This window comes from Lipophrys pholis (assembly GCF_963383615.2).
Source record: "Lipophrys pholis genome assembly, chromosome: 5".
Taxonomy (NCBI): domain Eukaryota; kingdom Metazoa; phylum Chordata; class Actinopteri; order Blenniiformes; family Blenniidae; genus Lipophrys; species Lipophrys pholis.
In genome coordinates this window covers 24,288,832-24,307,172 of record NC_137628.1, presented here as the reverse complement: position 1 = coordinate 24,307,172, position 18,341 = coordinate 24,288,832, and the positions used below count along the sequence as shown (strand labels likewise).

At 39.4% G+C, this 18,341-nt stretch overlaps 1 protein-coding gene across 5 annotated transcripts in view; it reads left to right on the top strand.

The window, feature by feature from the left end:
* The window catches only part of inpp4b (inositol polyphosphate-4-phosphatase type II B), a 122,937-nt gene that overhangs the window by 26,462 nt on the left and 78,134 nt on the right, over window positions 1-18,341 (top strand). For all 5 annotated transcript variants that reach the window (XM_080463240.1, XM_080463244.1, XM_080463243.1 and 2 more), the window contains one exon: window positions 3,895-3,974. In XM_080463240.1, the coding sequence (XP_080319366.1) occupies window positions 3,895-3,974 (80 nt within the window). The remainder of the gene's footprint in view (window positions 1-3,894; window positions 3,975-18,341) is intronic.

Sequence of the window (18,341 nt, the reverse complement as noted above, 5' to 3'; positions counted from 1 at the left end):
ATGGCATCACACAGTTTACCACTGGTTACCTTAAGTTTCTCTGCTAAAGTAAGAGTTTGAAACTCGTAAATAATTGTCCGAGTTAATTTTGATTCTTAGCTGTTTGTTAGCTTTAGCTGCTAACTAGCTGGTATTTGTGATGACTCGCTCCGGTTCTGTGAAGCAGAACATCAGCGCCAGCCAATCAGCTCTGAGCATTTAAATGATGTTCGTGGGGCTTCGGGATTCAAGCCCCACGAGGCATCAAAATCACGTGATCTGAATGAATGGAGCCACTAATGCATCATCGGTGTAAATCAGGTGAAAACACAGCCTGAACCTGCGAGAGGAGACCAATAACCAGGGAGTACAGTCCTCACACTGTAATTATGTGCTATGTAAGAGGAAGTTTTATTCACAGACAAGAAAATATTGTCGATAATTTTAACGAATTAATAGCATACTTTGCATGCAGTCCTTTCTGATGACGACAGGTGGGGCTCAGCCCCACCTGCCCCTAATGACCGGTCGCCCCTGGTTACCACATGACCCAGCTCTGTGACACTGTTACAACGTTACTGTCTCCACGTGTTTATACAGTAGTTTATTGAAGAGGTTCCTTAACTTCGACTTGGTTAATCTGTCATATACTCAGATCCTAATCGTATTTAAGACATCAACATGAGGTGGTGGGACTTAAAAAATTAGGTTTCTCTACATGAATAATGTAAATGAGAATATATAGCCTTCACTGTATTTTATAGGGCAGAGAAGTGAAACTATTTGAAGCAGAAATATAATTAGTGGACTCAAAATTATTTGAGTATTTGTTGAGCTCAGGGATGCCCAAAGTCTGTCCCAGAGCCAATTACTTAAGATCAGATTTTATATGGCCTTGGTTCTCTTTCCAAAAATGGTATAGTCTTTTGGCACACACAAAATAAATTACCACAACTCAGAATTTCTCTTGTTAACGCATGTTGGCAGTATGATTATGGAGCATTCATACAAATTATGTAATTTGTGGATGAATCACAATCTCTCTGTCTGCCTGGCATTGACGTATATGTGAGGCAAATAACATAACAAATTTGCCCCCTGAGGAAGACGGTTTTCTCACTTATGGCCAGCTTGTAACACTTAAATATAATGTCACCAGATGCTGTTCACCCTCATCAAATGTAGCACTAATTGTAAAAAAAACCCCAAAAAACAACAACCTTGAAATACAACCATAGCTGAGATGATTTTCGAAAATATTTTAATCACCAGCTCTGGCAATAACAAATAATTTGTCAATGAGCTTGTCACCCTCTGTACGACCTCTGTGAATTAAAAACAATATTTGTGACCTATCTAAACTTCTGCTATTCGTGACCTACGGCTTTGAATGGCAGTAACAAATTACGATGATTTAAAGGAATTCTTTTAATTAATGATCATATCAAGTGTCTATTTTACGCATATTTATTGTAGGTATAAGGGAAACCAAAATCTGCTGTGATACTTCTGGAATTGCAAGCTGCTAATGAGTACTTCCACAACCAATCCATTCATCTTCTATTCCACTTCATCCAACTCGGGGTTGCAGGGCACTAGAACCAATCCCAGCTCTCTACGGCCAGGTTCCATGAACAGATCGCCAGTCCATCAAAGGGCAAACACAGAGAGCGAGACAGTCACACTCACACCCTCACAGGAGAAAACCGCCACAATCAAGTGTGAACTTGAGATCATTTCTCTGTGAGGCAAGAGTGCATGATAATGCAGTTGTGTGCACAGTTTGAATTAACATCAAAACCTTATCAAAGCCTGCATTTTTGAAGCCCATGAGTTTTGTTTTTTTCGCTTAATAGAAAATTCATGCTTTATATCTTGATTTGTTTACAAAACACACTGCTATGATATGAGCCACAGTGGATTTGTGGGGAAGATGTCTCCTCCCCGTGAGATCAGTTTGCATACTTTCATACTTATGATTACTGTTGTATACTCGATGCATAAAAACGTTCAGTCAGCCAAGGTGCAGTGCACTGCGGGTTCCTGCAGGTTGTACTCACCATGATCAGAAAGTGGAGAGTTGTTAAACTCAGTGGTCTGTGTCTGTGCTTTCATGGTAACTGCAAAAAATGCTTGTTGTACAGTACAGGCTGGCTTCAGGTAAAATGACTTTGTTAGCGATCAGCAAGCTCCCAGTTTATATGATTTTATTAATAATTACAATTCTGACTTAGTCTTTTTGGACAGCCATCTCGTTGAAAGAGGATTTTAATTTCCTGCACAGGAAAAATAGTGCATCACAATAACTTCAAAATAATGAAAGTCAATGCTCTTTTCTATTTGGCTTATTTCGCTTGACTTGAAAAACTGGATTCAAAAACATTAATATGTAGACCTGGTTTTCTACTTGAGACTGGCCAGTATTCATTAAAACACCAACCAAGACACCCCCTTTTTGAAGTAATTGGGAAACGTTATTTAAGTTAGAAATAGTCTGTTTTCATGTCGTACACAAACAGAAGTCTCCTGGCTAGAAATCCTGTGTGTGTTTCATTTATAACCCATCTATATACTGTATAATATATACTATATACTTGCTTGATCCACTGTGCCCATGGTAACAGTGCGATTGGAGCCTGTACCAGCCAACAAGGATTGCCACTCCATCACAGAGACACATACCAAACATATCTTGACTTTGGGAAGAAGAAAGAAGAAAAACCCAGAAGAAGAAAAACCAAAATGTTAATGCACAAGAAGAACATGCACACCCACATGTAAAGGTGCCAGATTAGAAGACTGAACATATTGCCGTGAGGCAGCCGTGCAAATCACTCCACATCTATGCCACTAGATGAAATATTTTTCAAGATGATTTTAGTCATTCCAGACATTTTTAGATATCGTATTGATAAATGTAGAATAAAAGAAATTGCGGTCCCATTCAGAGCTGATAAAACGATAGGTAATATGAAATCTCATTCTGCCCGATTAAATTGTGAAGTCTTATTTTTTAAGTTGACTGGCTGTATTTTTTATTTCTATCAGACAAACTATCATAACTTTCTATATTTGATTGTGATGCAGTTGCGAAAAAGACTGACTGTATTGGGTTTTTGTTGAGGCTTTTCACCGCTAGGGAAGAGAGCAGGAAAATTGATAATGCACACATTGTCTTGTCTCATATTTTCATTTTAGTATTCAAATAACCATCAGCAGCACTGATGAAAAAAGCCCAGCAATAAAAATACAACTGTGTGAGCCAGCTGCAGATGCCTTAATTAAAGTCTCTTTTCCCCCACTATGATGAAATATGCCGTTCACCTTCGTACCTGTTGTTAATGACTTACAAAGTGTTCCAGCCTTCTTCAATGCAGCTCGTGTCCTTGGCACGGTCGCAGCCCTCCCCTCCCGCAGCACAAGTTAGGTCTGTTGATGCTGGAACTTGCAGGTGCAGGACTTGTGTGCACAAATCTGGGCATGCCCATGAGAGAGTGTGAGTGTATGTGTTTTCTACAAATGTGGATCATCTCTCTTCGTTATTGATGGGCTCGTCCCCTACCTCACTCTCCGTGACCCAGTTCTCCTGCGCTGACACCCCTTGTTCATATCATGCCTGCAGCAAACACATGTTGCCAGTGCAGTGAGAAACAAGGAGAAAGGGGATTAAAGAAAGGCAGAGATGAAGAGTGAAATGTATGTCTTTGTGTCGACACAATCACACCTTTTTATTTATTTTTTTTAGATCACTGGGGTTAGAGTGATATGTGACACATAGCCGACCAGTTTCTAACACCTCCAATGTTCAACTGAAGGAAAGAAGTCCACTCACATTTTTTTTTACGATTGACTTTGTTGCTGGTTACCAATATACTTTATGTGATGCACATTTGCTTTATTGTTTTGTCTCTACAGAGCAGCTTTCTGGGCAGTGCCACATTTTCAGTGGGAGATCTACTGAGAGCGAAAGATGAACGACTGACCTTGAGTCTCAGGTGAGTGCATGTTACTGTGTTCCTCTGGGCTAAACAGAATCCGAGTCTTAGGTTTGTGCCTGTTCACATGAGAACTGAATCATGAACTTAAACCTAAAACACAATGTTAAAAAGAAAGCCCATCTACAGATGTTGCAACAGCAGTTTTAGGAGTGTTTCTGTAGCTGAAAGGGTTGTTTTTCTACTATGGTGATGGTCTGTTTCCATGTGGGCATAAGATATTCTGAGGTGCTTTTGCTTTATTGTGGAAAGTGGGTGTAAGTGTTTTTTAAATTAAGTGATGCAAAAATAAATACCTGTCTTGTTTGAGTGGTTGGCCAATAACATTTCAGCTTTTAAAGGCCTTTTCCTATAATTTGAAATATCCATGCAGCTGAAAACTGACCAAGCTAGAGCAATTAATCAAGAAGTAATCTTTTTTTTTTAGATGTTTGTTCTGCTTGCAAGCCCACTGTTTAAAGGTCAAGAGCAAGGATATGCTCCCTATTTTTACCCTGTCAAGACAAAGTATTGCTTGATAAGATTAAGCAACCACAAAAATAAGTGTGAGAAAGCCTATGCACGTCTTAGGGCACACACTTCCTTAAAGACAGGACCATAAGGATGTGATAAGGATGACCATAAGGATTCATCATATTTTCAACAAAGAGCATTGGTTGTTTCTTTAGGAGAACAAGGTGTCAAATCAGATAAACTGTCGTTTCAAACATGATTAATATTCTTTCCTTCTTATGAAGTTCTTGACATGATCGCAATTGCCAAGACCTCTGATGCAGAACTATAAATAGGTTAGCTACCAGTGTTTGGAACCTTTCTGTGTTGAGTTTGCATGTTATCTATATAGATGGCATGAAATGATACATTGCTCATACAGCATGTTTGGTATTTTCACACAAGGCCAGCTTAAATGTGTGGTTGGGGACTGGGAGTATCTCTCTCCTGTAGAGTGACAATTGACTATATATATTAAAACTGGGTATTTACATTCAGCTGGAATGTGTGTCTTTAGACAACAGTACATTTGTATAATTGCCTAATACTTATTCATTCCAAAACTTTTTTAAATTTTATTACAAAAGAAAGACAACTACTCCATCTTTATATTTGTCTACTCTTACTCATCTTATTACGAATTTTGAGACCACAACGGAAATCATCAGCCAACCCAGGCTGAAGACCTCAAACTGTGTGCATATTGGCCAGGTTTGATCATAATTAAAACAATTCCTGGTGCATCTACTTGTTAGAGCTGCCCATTAATGTGAGTGTCTGCATTACCATTTTAACAATTTACCTATAAAGGCAAATTAAACTCTTTAAAAAAAAAAATAAAAATAAAAGACGCAAACCTTGGTACACACTTTGAAACCTGAACATAACATGAAATAAATAGCTCCAAATATACCAAAGAAAGGATGTGATGTATTTCAGAGGCATCATGTTCTTTCAGCAGATGGCATTTGATGTACAGAAAGGACAAGAAGCTGCTGCTGTTTGGTTCTTTATACATTGTCTGAGCTGTTTCTGAGTAGGTAAAAATAGTGCAACAGTAATACCAGAGAGTATTTGATCACTACTACTCTTGAAGGTTATGCACAGTTTAAGATATTCACTTTTTGACTTGCATATGCATATAAGCTAGTGTATTTACTATAATAATGCTCATTGTCCACCTTTGTTTTTGGCCATCGAACACTTTGTCATTGTAAAAATACAAATGCGTTAACATAAAAAATTAAGTTAATATAATAAGCACAGTCCTTAAGGTAACAACAGTATGAAAACAATATCCACACAAAATCATCATCTTTGTGACCTGAGTTTAGTGCAAATTTGGCTTTGACATAAAATTGGTATATTAGTCTGCACATTCTGGAATGTTTGAACAAGTGTTTAGTGGTGAATTGGGGTTTTTGTGAGGACCCTTTAGAAAGTGCCGTTTAAGTTTTGCCTTCTTAATGATTCTATACAGCATTGATGTACCATGCCAGATCTTTCTCAATGTGCACAACTAGGAATTCAACATCCGAGATCCTCTTCAAATACTTTGGACCAGTGGACAGTGTCTGAATATCTGGTTTCTTCTGCTTGTAGGTCACAATAATCCCCTTTGTCCTGTTGATCTTCAGATCAGATTGTGTTGTTTGCACCAAACCGACAGCCGCTCTACCTCCTCACAGTAGGTGGTCTCATCCCCAGAGATGAGCGCCACCACTGTGGTATGAACTTTACGGTGGTTTTACCATGTTGGTGAGTTCAGAGGTATGAGTGTTGTGAGCAGGGGGCTCAGCACACTGCCCTGAGCTGGTGTGCAGGCTGGTAGCTGAAAAGTGCTCAGTTCCTTCTCTCATCTTCTGGGAATGGTTGGTCATGAAATGAAAGATCCCAAGACAGATGAAATGGGACCAGATTTTATAGTTCAGTTACCAGTCTCCTTAGGAGTTTGATGTACAGTAGTGGGACTCTACTGCTGCTCCGAGAGGAACAGAGTGAAGAGCTGTGGTGGGGGCATCGTCTGTTGACTGAGGTAGGTGGACTGGTGGAGGTCGAACCTGGAGGGGGACCCAGGAGATGATGTGGTCTTAGAACTTTTATTAAAAAAGATTCATTGAGATTGTTTTAAGTGTCTCCAGGTGTTGAATACTGATGGTGCGCTTGGGTAGCAGACAATAGTGGGGTACTTCAAGCAGGGAAGGACAGCAACCTGACTAAAGTTCTCGTCATAAATGGTGGAGAAGTCACCAGCCAGTTGTGCCTTACAGTCACTTCATACCTGCCCCAAGAAACCATAACAAACCACAACTTTCCTTGTTTCTACTTCCCTCAGTATGCTGCTCACCTGCTGCTCTTCCTGTGTGAGGATATTACTGGTGTGGATTGGTGGTTGTAGGACAGCTTACTTTGATGGTTATACATCAAAGTGAGTGAAGGTGTTGAGTTACTCCACTCGTGAAGTGTCTCTGTGATCCACTGACAGACTGTTTGGTTACAGGGTGGGTGATGTGCTGGATCCCCTGTGTTTAAAAAAAAAAATCCCAGTTTGTCAATTCAAAGCTGTACTGCAGCTGTATTACTAGTAAGAGATCCTGTCCAGGATCTTGTCTCCATTGGTAGCACACTTTACATAGTGCGTAGTGGTGGTATTTGGAGATCTTTAAATGTTCACGGTCCTTTCAGGAGAATGCACATGGTGGTCTTCATGACAGCAGATAATGTGGTCTGCAGTTCAGAGTTACATATTTAAAGTTAAGGGAGCAATGGCTGCTCAAACTCTTGGAGTCAGTCCACCAGCTACTTTGGAATACATGCACAACCACATTCCTCCATTGTGTTGCCAGCTAGGTCCATAGCTGTGTCCAAGATGGATGAGCAGAGCTAGGTTTCCGTGAAAGTTGTTCATGGTAACTTGCAGTCTCAGGCCAATCACCTTGGAAACAAGGGATCTTTGGTTAGCAAGGAAAATATTGGGCAGTGGTGGTTTGTTCGGCTGCTTCCATAGCCTCGCGAGCACATTGGCTTTGCAGCTTGTCTTCTACTTGCCCTCCTGCACCGTCGGATCCTCCTCTCTGGGGGATGGTAATCCATGGAGAGCCAGAAGGCTTCCAAATGTCTGCTGGGATGTTGTGTGAGCAAAGGAACTTGGCCATAACGGTCTGCTCTCTGCTCAATCGAATTTCTATGAGTTGGTATAGACCGTAAATGTGGTTCACCCAGCAGGATGATATTAAGTTGACCACCACCTCATGTCCAAACTGCCATACAAAGCACCAAAAGCAAGAACAATGAACCTGTCTGCCAGTATCTTGTTGAAGACACTCGGTTCTCACTATACTTGAGCAAGAACCTGAACTGCAGTTTTCTCCCAAAGGTGTGTGAGTGCACATTTCATGCAGCAGTCCCCATTGGTGTGAGAATAAATGTGTGTTTATGAGTTGGTCAATTTGATGTATTACAGCGATCCTCTCCCCAAACTCTAACGTCAGCTTGGGAACTTAAATCACATTGTGTCTGGTCAAGCAGTAAAAATCCACCGTATTTATACCTATATAAGTATGTCCATTCACCAGATTTGTTGCTACTGATTGCTGATTTGCACAGAGCCGATTCCAAAAGTATTACCCAAAATGAGCAGCACCACCAATGTCAACATATATTTAATCATTGAATGCATTGTCTTGTCTGTGAGTTAAACTAAAATGTATTCATGTTTGCATCACATTCATACATAAGTGCTATTAACCAGCTGCAATCACAATCAGAAGCAATTTGGTTTTCAGAATCGTGCCCAAGGACACTCATACAAGAGGAGTGAGGTATCAAATATCTAACTTCCCAAATAGTGAATGATTCATCCTGTCTCCTGAGTAACAGCGACAATGATATGTTTAAAAAGAGACAGACTATTCTTCTGTGCCCGGCTACGATTTGGGTACCACAGCCCTCCTTGAACTGATCTAATTGAAAGTCGGCTTTATTGGACTACAATATGTCAGAAGATTTTGTATCTTAAATTTAATACGGCGGTATTTTGACCTTAGACAAAACAGGCCAGTATGATTACATTGTTTTTACTCTTACTCATGAAAACATTGAGGACAATTTGTATTTTTAACACACAATTTTAAAAAATGTGTTTGGTGTTTTCTCAGTCTGTACTTCTAAAACACTGAACAGATCTTCTAAAGAGGTCATTGCTTCATTCTGACTTCCTTTCAAAGACCTGCTGCTTTTCAAATTTAGACATGCATACACCATATAGCTTTCATGCAAAGAGTGCAGGTGATTCAATGGGCGCTATATATTTTTCGAACAGAAAGCTTTTACGACAAAAACTCTGTCATGTTTGTAATGTTATGTCGAATTTCCTTTCTCTTCACACACATAGTTTTGTCTGAAAATATGCCCTTCCAGCAATCTTCTTTCTTCATTTTATTCTTTTTCTACTCTCTTTTGTTATGCTTTTCATTTCCTGTCGGTGATCCCAGGTCACAGAGTATAATTGTATCTTGCACGATTTACTATATGAGCTGCTGTGAAAATGGAGATTACAGAGTGCGTGCGTGCGTGCGTGCGTGCGTGCGTGCGTGCGTGCGTGCGTGCGTGCGTGCGTGCGTGCGTGCGTGCGTGCGTGCGTGCGTGCGTGCGTGCGTGCGTGCGTGCGTGCTTGCGTGCTTGCGTGCGTGCATCCTGGCTTTATTCTTACTGTTTGAACACCCCAGAATTCCCAGAACTCCATCTAGTCAGATGTCCCATTGTGTTTGTGGTTGGTTCTTTTTGTTTGGTAGAAAGTGTTTTCATCCTCAGGATAACATGAAGTCGTCCCTTGATGCTTCCACTGCGCTGGCACACTGCTTTTTAATAACTGCCAAAGTATTATTTTGAATTCTGTCATGGCTGTGGTATCCTTTTGGCTATTAGTTGAGTTTTTTGTTTGTTCAACATGTTCAGTTGCACATTTCAATTCAGTGATGTCCAGTGGGAGGGCCAATGCCCCACATATATATGCAAAAATTGGAATGTAGTTTCTTTCATTTTCTTTCTTTTTTTTTTTTAAAATGACCACTTAATTCTTGCTTTTAAAACCCCTACAAGTCATTTAAGGTCACTCTAAAAATTGAGAAAACTATTCACTCTACATTAACTGTCGTCTGTAATCCACTCAACAACAGAACAATTAACTGAGCTTTCCCTCTTGTTGAAAGTAGCTTCAGATGTTCTGGGTATTGAATTGCATTGTGATAAATGATGACTAAAACCATATTAAAATCATTTCCGCAAGCTGCACTATAAGTAGGTGCTGACGTTGTTTTTAATGTGGTGCTGTATTGGTCACTGACACGGGCACAGCACACAGAGAAACACATTCAGAAAGCCCTCTTGATATGATATGCTGTTTGCTTGTTGGCTTACCCAGTAAGAAAACAACTCAAAGATGAGCAATGTTTGATGATTCACTCATGGCTGTTCGACCTGTGCAAGACTCTTATGATTCACAGTTCATATTAGTTCTGCTGGCCAAGCAGCTCAAGTGCTGCATCTCTGACATGAACAGGAATGCGATTCATTCTGCCCATTACTTAGACAGATGCTTCGTATTAATACAATGTTCTAATCCCCGCTTGGTGAGTTGTTGCAGAAAGTCAGTTAATTTGCACTGCTTGACTCAGCAGAGGCAGAGTGGGGCTTCTTTATCTCCACAAGGCGAAGCTTGATTCCCTTCACTGAATCTCTAAACCATTTTTGGACTTTGACCAACGTCTCTTGGTAAGCTTTGGATGTGCACTGGTACTGAGCGCGCATGGGGATGAAGTTGGTATTGGTAGCATGGCCCTTTAGTAATGTTCTCTGCGCTTCGCGGCTTTCTGCATCAAAGCTCAGTCCTTAGTACCATGAATTCTTTGCATTTCAGCTCCTCTCCCAGGTCTCAGACACAAGTTGATGTGCAGCTGGTTGGAATGTTTGTCACATATTGTTTTTGTTTTCATTTCCATTTGGGTCATTCCTCTAAAGCACACGTGTCGAACTCCAGGCCTCGAGGGCCGCAGCCCTGCACGTTTTGCATGTCTCCCAGCTTCAACACAGCTGATTGCAATGAGCAGCTCGTTATCTGGCTTTGTGCTGAATGTGGTGATGAACCATCAGGACATTCAGGGGAGGGAGACATTGAAAACGTGCAGGGCTGTGGCCCACGAGGATCTGAGTTTGACACCCCTGCTCTAAAGGTTCATGACGGTGTCATGTTCAATATAGCAAATAAGAGCAATGGATACATGGAGAATTGTCTCATTTGTTTTTCACCAGGCGCTCCTGAAGTGATGACAAGAAAGTTTTACCTTCCTGCAGCTCTTAAAACCCCCTAAGGAAGAAGAAGAAAAAAAAAAAAGAAGTCATACACCTATTGGCATGTAAGCAGGTCCAGTACATATACAATATAAAAATATAAATATACCTAATATAAAACATGGGTTAAAAGACCAATAAAGGCTTATTAGAGAAGCATGTTGTGTCTTTGAAGTTTCTACTTTAATTAATCAGAAGGTAGATATCAAATTTAAAGGGAATTATTGATGATTTTGTGACTCGGTACACAAATTTCTTTCATGTTTGCCTGCCTGATGCAAATTTTGCAGTCCACCTGCAAATTAAGTGCTCAAACACACGTTATGTTTTTATGCCTCATTATGTTGACAGGGACTTTACATTGGTTTGCTTTTATTTCTTGTTGACATACTCTGACGTTAGCTTTAACTACTAGTTGACTAACCTGAATCTCACCCCAACCATATATAGACTGACCCCAAAACATACTTCCCTGCAACTTTCACTGATTTCCCCAGTTTTGTCAGTGAGTGAAGAAGTACAAGACTTTAATCATGATTGAAATTTAAAAAGTTAATAGATGATGTCTCAGTCGTTATATGAAAGTTTTTGTATTCTGATTAAGGTTTAAAACCTCAAATAGAGAATAGGACCTAATATAGATATAAATATAAGTAGAATTTGAAAGCATTGAGGTTTCTGTGTCATCTGAGGTCAGTTTTTGAATAGCTGACAAAATATTAAGGATGTGTGCATCTGTATGCAGCTACATGGCTGTGTGGCCACACATGTGTGTTTTAGTGTTTTGGAGATATATATGGATCAGTGCAGTATGTCCTGTGTTCTCCTGCCTCAGGTTATGCCTCTGAAAACTCAGATACAACCTCCTAACAGGCAGTGGGCTTTTTGTAGTTTGGCAAAGTGTTTTGTAATGTGTGAGTGTAAATCCTTGTATGCTTGTAGTGTGTGTACGCTGAACTGTGGGATAGACTAACTCTTCTTCAGTTGCCTCAAGGCTGCAGGTCTAAACACAAAATATACCTCAGTACAGTTAAGTGGTGTCGGTCGACAACCATCAATGTACATGTATGCAAACTTGGATTTACGTCTACCTGATAGTGTCCTTTTTCTGAACAAAGTTGACAGTGGTGTGGAGTATCACAGTAAAGTTGAAGGGTGATAAAAAAAAAAGCTCAGAAGAGCTGAGAGGGAGTGTTGTTGTCTATCACTTCCCCATTGTTCCCATTGCATATAGCAGTTTTACTCATCAATAATTAAAGCATATTGGAGTGCTGCAGGGAGGACTTGTTTTTGCAGGCCAGCTGGAGAATTACCATCAACCTGGTTCCTCTCAACAAAAAAAAAAAAAAAAAAAAAGCACGGCCAGATTCTTCTTCTTTTATGAATTGCTGCAAACATAAACTCTGTGGCAAACAAAAGTTCTCGTTGCTTATACATTTGTGTTCATAGAGTCAAATTCATGACTGGACACCAATTTCATGAATGTCTTAATAAAAAACATGAAAAGCTAACAACATCCCATGCACACAAGTTCATCACCCTATCACTAAGACTCTTACCTTGTTCCTACAAAAGTCTTCAGATAAATATTCATGTTGGATTGTTTAACGAGGAATAGTTTGCCAAGATTATCCTTTAGCCACTTGTCAGGACCTGCCCTTTGGAAAAAAACAAACAAAAAAAACCCTTTAATATTCACAACTTCTACTGGTGTGTTTCCATGTCAAAGGTCACAATATAGTTAGTCTGTTTAAAACACTAAGAATTTGCGAGAAATAAAACACAGAGTGTATTCAGAGGACTAAAAACAACTAGCATTGGATATTATAGGAAAATGACCAGAAAAAAAGCTGACACCAAATTCTCCACATGGGTTTGGCCTGTTGGGAATCCAATTATATATTAGCCTTTCAAGGAATGAATGATTATTTAAAATTTATTTTGCAATGATACCAGGCTTTGATAAATGCACAGGTAATTTTTAAATCATCCTCTTCAGTGTGAGATGCGGACATTCAAGACAATGCTCATGTTTCCAGCAGAAGCTGCTTGTAATGAAAGACCCATCAATCTGCACTAAAAGGAGGTTGAGACAAACGGAAGAAACATGAACGGTTCAGAATCCAGTTCATCTTCAAAATTAAATATCTTACCTAGATACTGCATTTCACTCCACTCCAATAAACATTATGCTATTAAGTTGCAATGGATGCAACAATTAAGGAAAAATGAACAAAATCAAAAGTCAGCATCTTATTCTGAGACGACGCTGTTTCCATGGTTCTGATACATAGAGCTTAAATAATATGATTGTAGTATTAAAAAACACTATTTAAAATATATTTTTCTGCTACTTCTCTTTTCCTTTTTTTTTTTTTTAAATCTCTGACAGTGTCGTTATTTTCTGGCCGGATGATGTGTTGGTTGAGTGAGTGGTCTTCCATACTAAACATTTGTGGTTCAATACTCTATCTTGCCCTGTCCTTGTGTTGAAGGGTCATTGGGCAACACACTAAATCCCAAGTTTTGTCTGAGGCGGGTGTGAGCACCTTGCATGTGTGACTATGGGAAGGATTATATGAGTAAATGGGTGGATGTGACTGATCATGTAAACCAAGTTGAGACTGCTCAAGCTGTGAAAAGTGCAACATTATAAAAGCATATTCACCATTTAGCTTGTATTAATCTGGAAGGTTTGCTTATCAGGAAGTAAACAACCTCAAATGGGTTTGAAAAATGTTTGATTGTATTAATTGTAATTATAAAGCACTCTTATAAATGCTCTGTATTGGCATACTCGGATAGAACTACTAGGTCATATCTTTAAAAAGGTGGTATTGGTGCGCCTTCCTTCAAAATAAAAATAAACAAACAAGGAAAATGTAAGCATTATGCCTTTGCTCTGCTACCTGCGCAAATCCAGTAGTGAATCATCTGTGTCACATGCTATCGGCCGCCCTGCTTGTTTCTTCTGACCACTACACTGGCATTATGGGTTCATATTTACGCACTGCTTGCGAAAATAGATCCATACTTTACATACCTTCTATTTTTACTGTAGCAATGCAACCATTGATTAGAGAACTGTTTACCTCAGGTGTATTAATGATTTGTCTCTACCATTTCATTTTATTGTATCCCTCTTTTAATCCATGAGAAACTTCAGTTGCATTGCCATTCAACTTTCTACTCTGCCTCTTCAAACCGTGGATATTTTTCAGGAAGAAAACCTGAGGAGTCTTGCTCTTGTTTCTCCCTGCAGTGTAGTGTTCGGCTCACTCTGCAGACATGCACATTCTAAATCTAGCATGGTTTAAATGGAGACCCGGGACAAGGAACACAACCACTGTACTACAGAAGCTGCAAAGATGCCAGTGCTGCAGAGGTCTCTCAATAATGCATGTTATATATACACATAGGAAGACGCATTATTATCTCCAAAAAGGGGATATGGGGATATATTCCTCCATGCATCCATGGCAGTAAGCAGTCACAATGAGAAATATAATATATGTTTTTCATGTAAAGATGTATATACAGGTTGATATTCGGGTTGCACACGTTGCCAAATTAGTGACATGTGTGCCAGTTTTTTGTTTTGTTTTTCAGAGCTCTTTCTGCCCCAGTGTTCTGCTTTTTCTTTTTGCCCTGTCAGTCTCTCACGCAGTAGTTCCCCTTTTGCACTTCTTGTTATCTGTAAAAGTTTATGCACTCAGTAGGAGAGGCACTCTCTGACCCAGTTCTACAGCACAGTTGGAGATTTGATTTTGATATGAATTTATATGCTTGTGTTAGTGTGAGTGAGTGAGTGTGTGCCTGCGTGTTCATGTGTGGGCATCAGAGATTTACCATGGCAAGGCTACATTATCACAGACCAGTGCTTCTGCCGTCTAGCTTCATGGCTTATTCATCCATTCCCATTGGATGGAGTCTTTCTTCACTGCCACACCAGTAGCGTTTCAGCCCGCTATCATGATAATGTCGATTTGCCACCCCAGAGTCGTTAATATCGCTCTGTCCCAAATCTCATACTTATCCACATATAGCCACGTTCCGTTACACAGCCTCCCCTGTGAGTGATTTTTATCGGGGCCTGACCCAAAAGCCTTAAGATCAACTTTCTTATCCAGTTAGACTGGAGGTGGACTGTGGCTGTGGGGACTGGTGTGGTTGTGTTTGTTTATATTCAGTCATCACACAGTCAGATTTCTTTCAAAATTGAACAAAACAACGGCCCCCACAAGATAAGACATTAGAATTTAAATCTGAGTCCTCCTTGTTGCCAATTAAATTGTGTTTAGTTGTGCAGTTTGAAGATATGTATTGTAAATAAGCTTTAATAATGTAGTCTGTATTACATTGAGGAGTCATTTCACTCAAATAACAATATGTGGTATAATTAAATTATGTCACGTGAGCTTGACCATCACACACACACCACAAAGCTGCTAATTGAATCCTTTATTAGGCACTCACCCAGACCACATTTACACGTACCTGCACTGTACGCACTGTATTTAAATTAACTTAGCATTGGCTGGAATCGAGTAATAATGAGGAGCCCCACCTAAGAAATGTACCACCAGCCGCCACTGAGTACAATAAATGCATAAATGTACTATAAGTATGACTCATTAGATTTTTTTTTTATGCCTGTTGAACACTGGACAAGCTGTAACTATTTTCAGGATCCAGTTAGAAGCTCTGACTGAAATAAGTACTTTGTCCCAGTATTCATAAAAATCTTGTATTCTTGTGATTTATACAAAAAGGGCAATTGAATTAATCTAAAATTGTTGTCAAACAAATTCAAAACTATAGAATTCAAACAAATTCTACAATTTAATCCACTCTAGAATTTTCTTATACTCTAGAATTTTCTAAAGTTTGAATTTATTATTATTTTTTCTTTCTTTTTGCGTCCTGGTAATATCTGCTAGTCTGTTCGTGTCAGTATGTCGAATGAAAAGGAAAAAAGAGGTTGTCACTTACACATTAATGGGTTCAGTGAATGATGTGTCTCTGTGTACATGTGAGTGTGTGTGCTGTACTTGATGATAAATATAAAACAGTCTGGTTGAATACATTTATCCTCGCAGTGACTTTTTTCTCTCTTGTGACTGTCGTAAATACTCGCATAGTGTGATGATGTTTTCTCTGTTTGCCCATGTGATGCTAAGTTTGAACCAGAGTCATGAAATGAGCAGGATGATTATTAACCATATAAAGTTCTTTATTCATTCTATGCTTCTATGTTTTAATGGTGCAGCGGGGGAAAGAGGATCACATGAACTGCAGCACTTAGAGAAACTCAAGGACACTTAGGGCCATGGCATTTGACTTGTATGGCTGGTGGAATTATTTTTTTATCTGGAGCTTCCACATGGAGAAGACTGCGGTAAGCAAGATTGTGCGTGCGTGTCAGTGTGTGTGCATGTTAGGAATCATCCTATATAATGCTTTAAATGCAGGTGGATCAAGTTGACTTACATCACCTTGCATGGAGACACACTTTTCAAAAACAAATCCATATGTATAGCTACATACAGTGTTTCTAGATTACCAACGCACATTAAGCACAAATCCTACATATGTAAAAGCAGGAAGAAAGGCACTCAGCCGGGTTAAAATAAATGCACATATGGCTTCCTCATTTTTCCTCCTTTAATACTGAAACTGCCTCGTTTTTCTGCACAGTCCTTCTGCATAGTCTCCGAGATTCCCCCCAGGCTTTAGGGCTCATGGGCAGAATATGAAAATAACTCACTACTGCTGCTTTGTATCCACATCAAAATGGAAGTCTGGGAGTGAAATTATAGGGAAAAAAAGTACAACCTGCCTTAATTATCTGTCATGAGTAATTACAATTCCAATAAACTGAGGATGAACATCAAGCAGTAAGTGGCACGACGCAAGTAGTGTGCAGTTAACATAACATTTGTGTCAGTCACTTCTCAGGTTCTTCCTATAGTTTATCTTTTTATAAATTAACTCTTGTTCAGAGGTAGGGATTTTTTTTTTTTTAGAGCTAACTATGTTGAGCGAACTATGCTCCTGCCAAGTCCTTGTCTGAGAGATGAGAGGATGATGATGAGTACAAAATGGAGGCGAGGATAAGATGAAGTGAGCAACTATATGAACTAATCTCTGAGGTTTCTATTTGTTTTTTCATATGCCACTCTCTATTTGTGCTCTGAGATTAAAAGAGGAGAGTTCCGTCACCCTGCTGGGCCAGTGAGCAGAAACGCAATCCCTCCTTTTCCTCCGTCTTCAATGTTTGCACCAAGCAGAGGTCACGCATAATATCCTGACTTTCTCTCTGAGACCAGGGTCATTGTTGTTGTTCAGATATCATTTGTAGTTATCTCATGACTTCACATCAACGTGATCAACCTCCTGTTTCTGCTTTTAGTGGAACCGCAGGGTTGTTTCAATTGGTTAAGTACATAACTAGTACACAAAGCATGCAGATTTACACACACCACTCTTTTGTACATGGGTACATACCAAAACTTTAGCCTTGATCTCCCATTATGTTTTCTCTTTAACACTGAAAGTCAATTATGAACCTCTCCAGCTATCAAGCTAAAAAATAAATAAATTGAGCACTGCAAATATCAGCATAATGCAACAGCCATCGTTAATAGCAGGAAAAGCACAGATCGTTGTTTTGTTTTGTTTTTACATTTATAAAATGTGCGTACAACTTACTGTACTTTAAATCTGTATTGCCAACTTTTCACTGTGATACTTTTTCTTTTTTTTAAAGAAAATCCCAGACTGCATTTCACTCTCGATGGATATAATGCTGTTTTAGTATTTCATGGAGAGCTACTGTAGAAGTTAAGTTTTACCAGCAGGTGGTAGATCAAGGTGTAATTTCACTCGAGCTCAGCAGGAGCTAGAAAGCTGACGGGTGATTAAAAAAAAGAAATGTCAAAGATTGGAGTCCCACACAGCGCTAAGAGTTCCATCACCTGTGTGGGTATACCAAATGTGTCAGTGGTCCTCTGGGGTGGTTAACTGACAAACTTTACCTGCCAAAGCAAAACAGAAGATTCACATTTTCCCCACAAGATTATGACGAATTGATCAATCTGTTTTGGCCAAGCACTCCTCCTGCATCAGGGAGCCTTGGTCTCCCCTCAACTTTCACCATTTCATTGCTTTTTCCCTTCTTTAACCAATTTGATAGATCCTGACCTCACTAAATCAGGAACATCACAACATATCTTGTGTCAAAATCACTCAAATCCTCTCACTTCACCAGTTATTCTTTTTACTGCTTTTAACGCATCAAATCTGAGAAGAAAGTGTTCCCCTGCTGTCTGGTGTATCTCTGCCAATAACAGGTGCCATAATGAAGAGATACTGTAATCATTGTTTTTCACTCCGTCTGTCATTGATCATATTTTTATGATTGATTGTCAAATCTAAATATGTTTTACTCTCTAAAGTCCTCATCAAGGTAGTGTTCGGTTGACACGTATTGAAAAGTGCTTGGAGACACCAAAAACAAAAATGTTC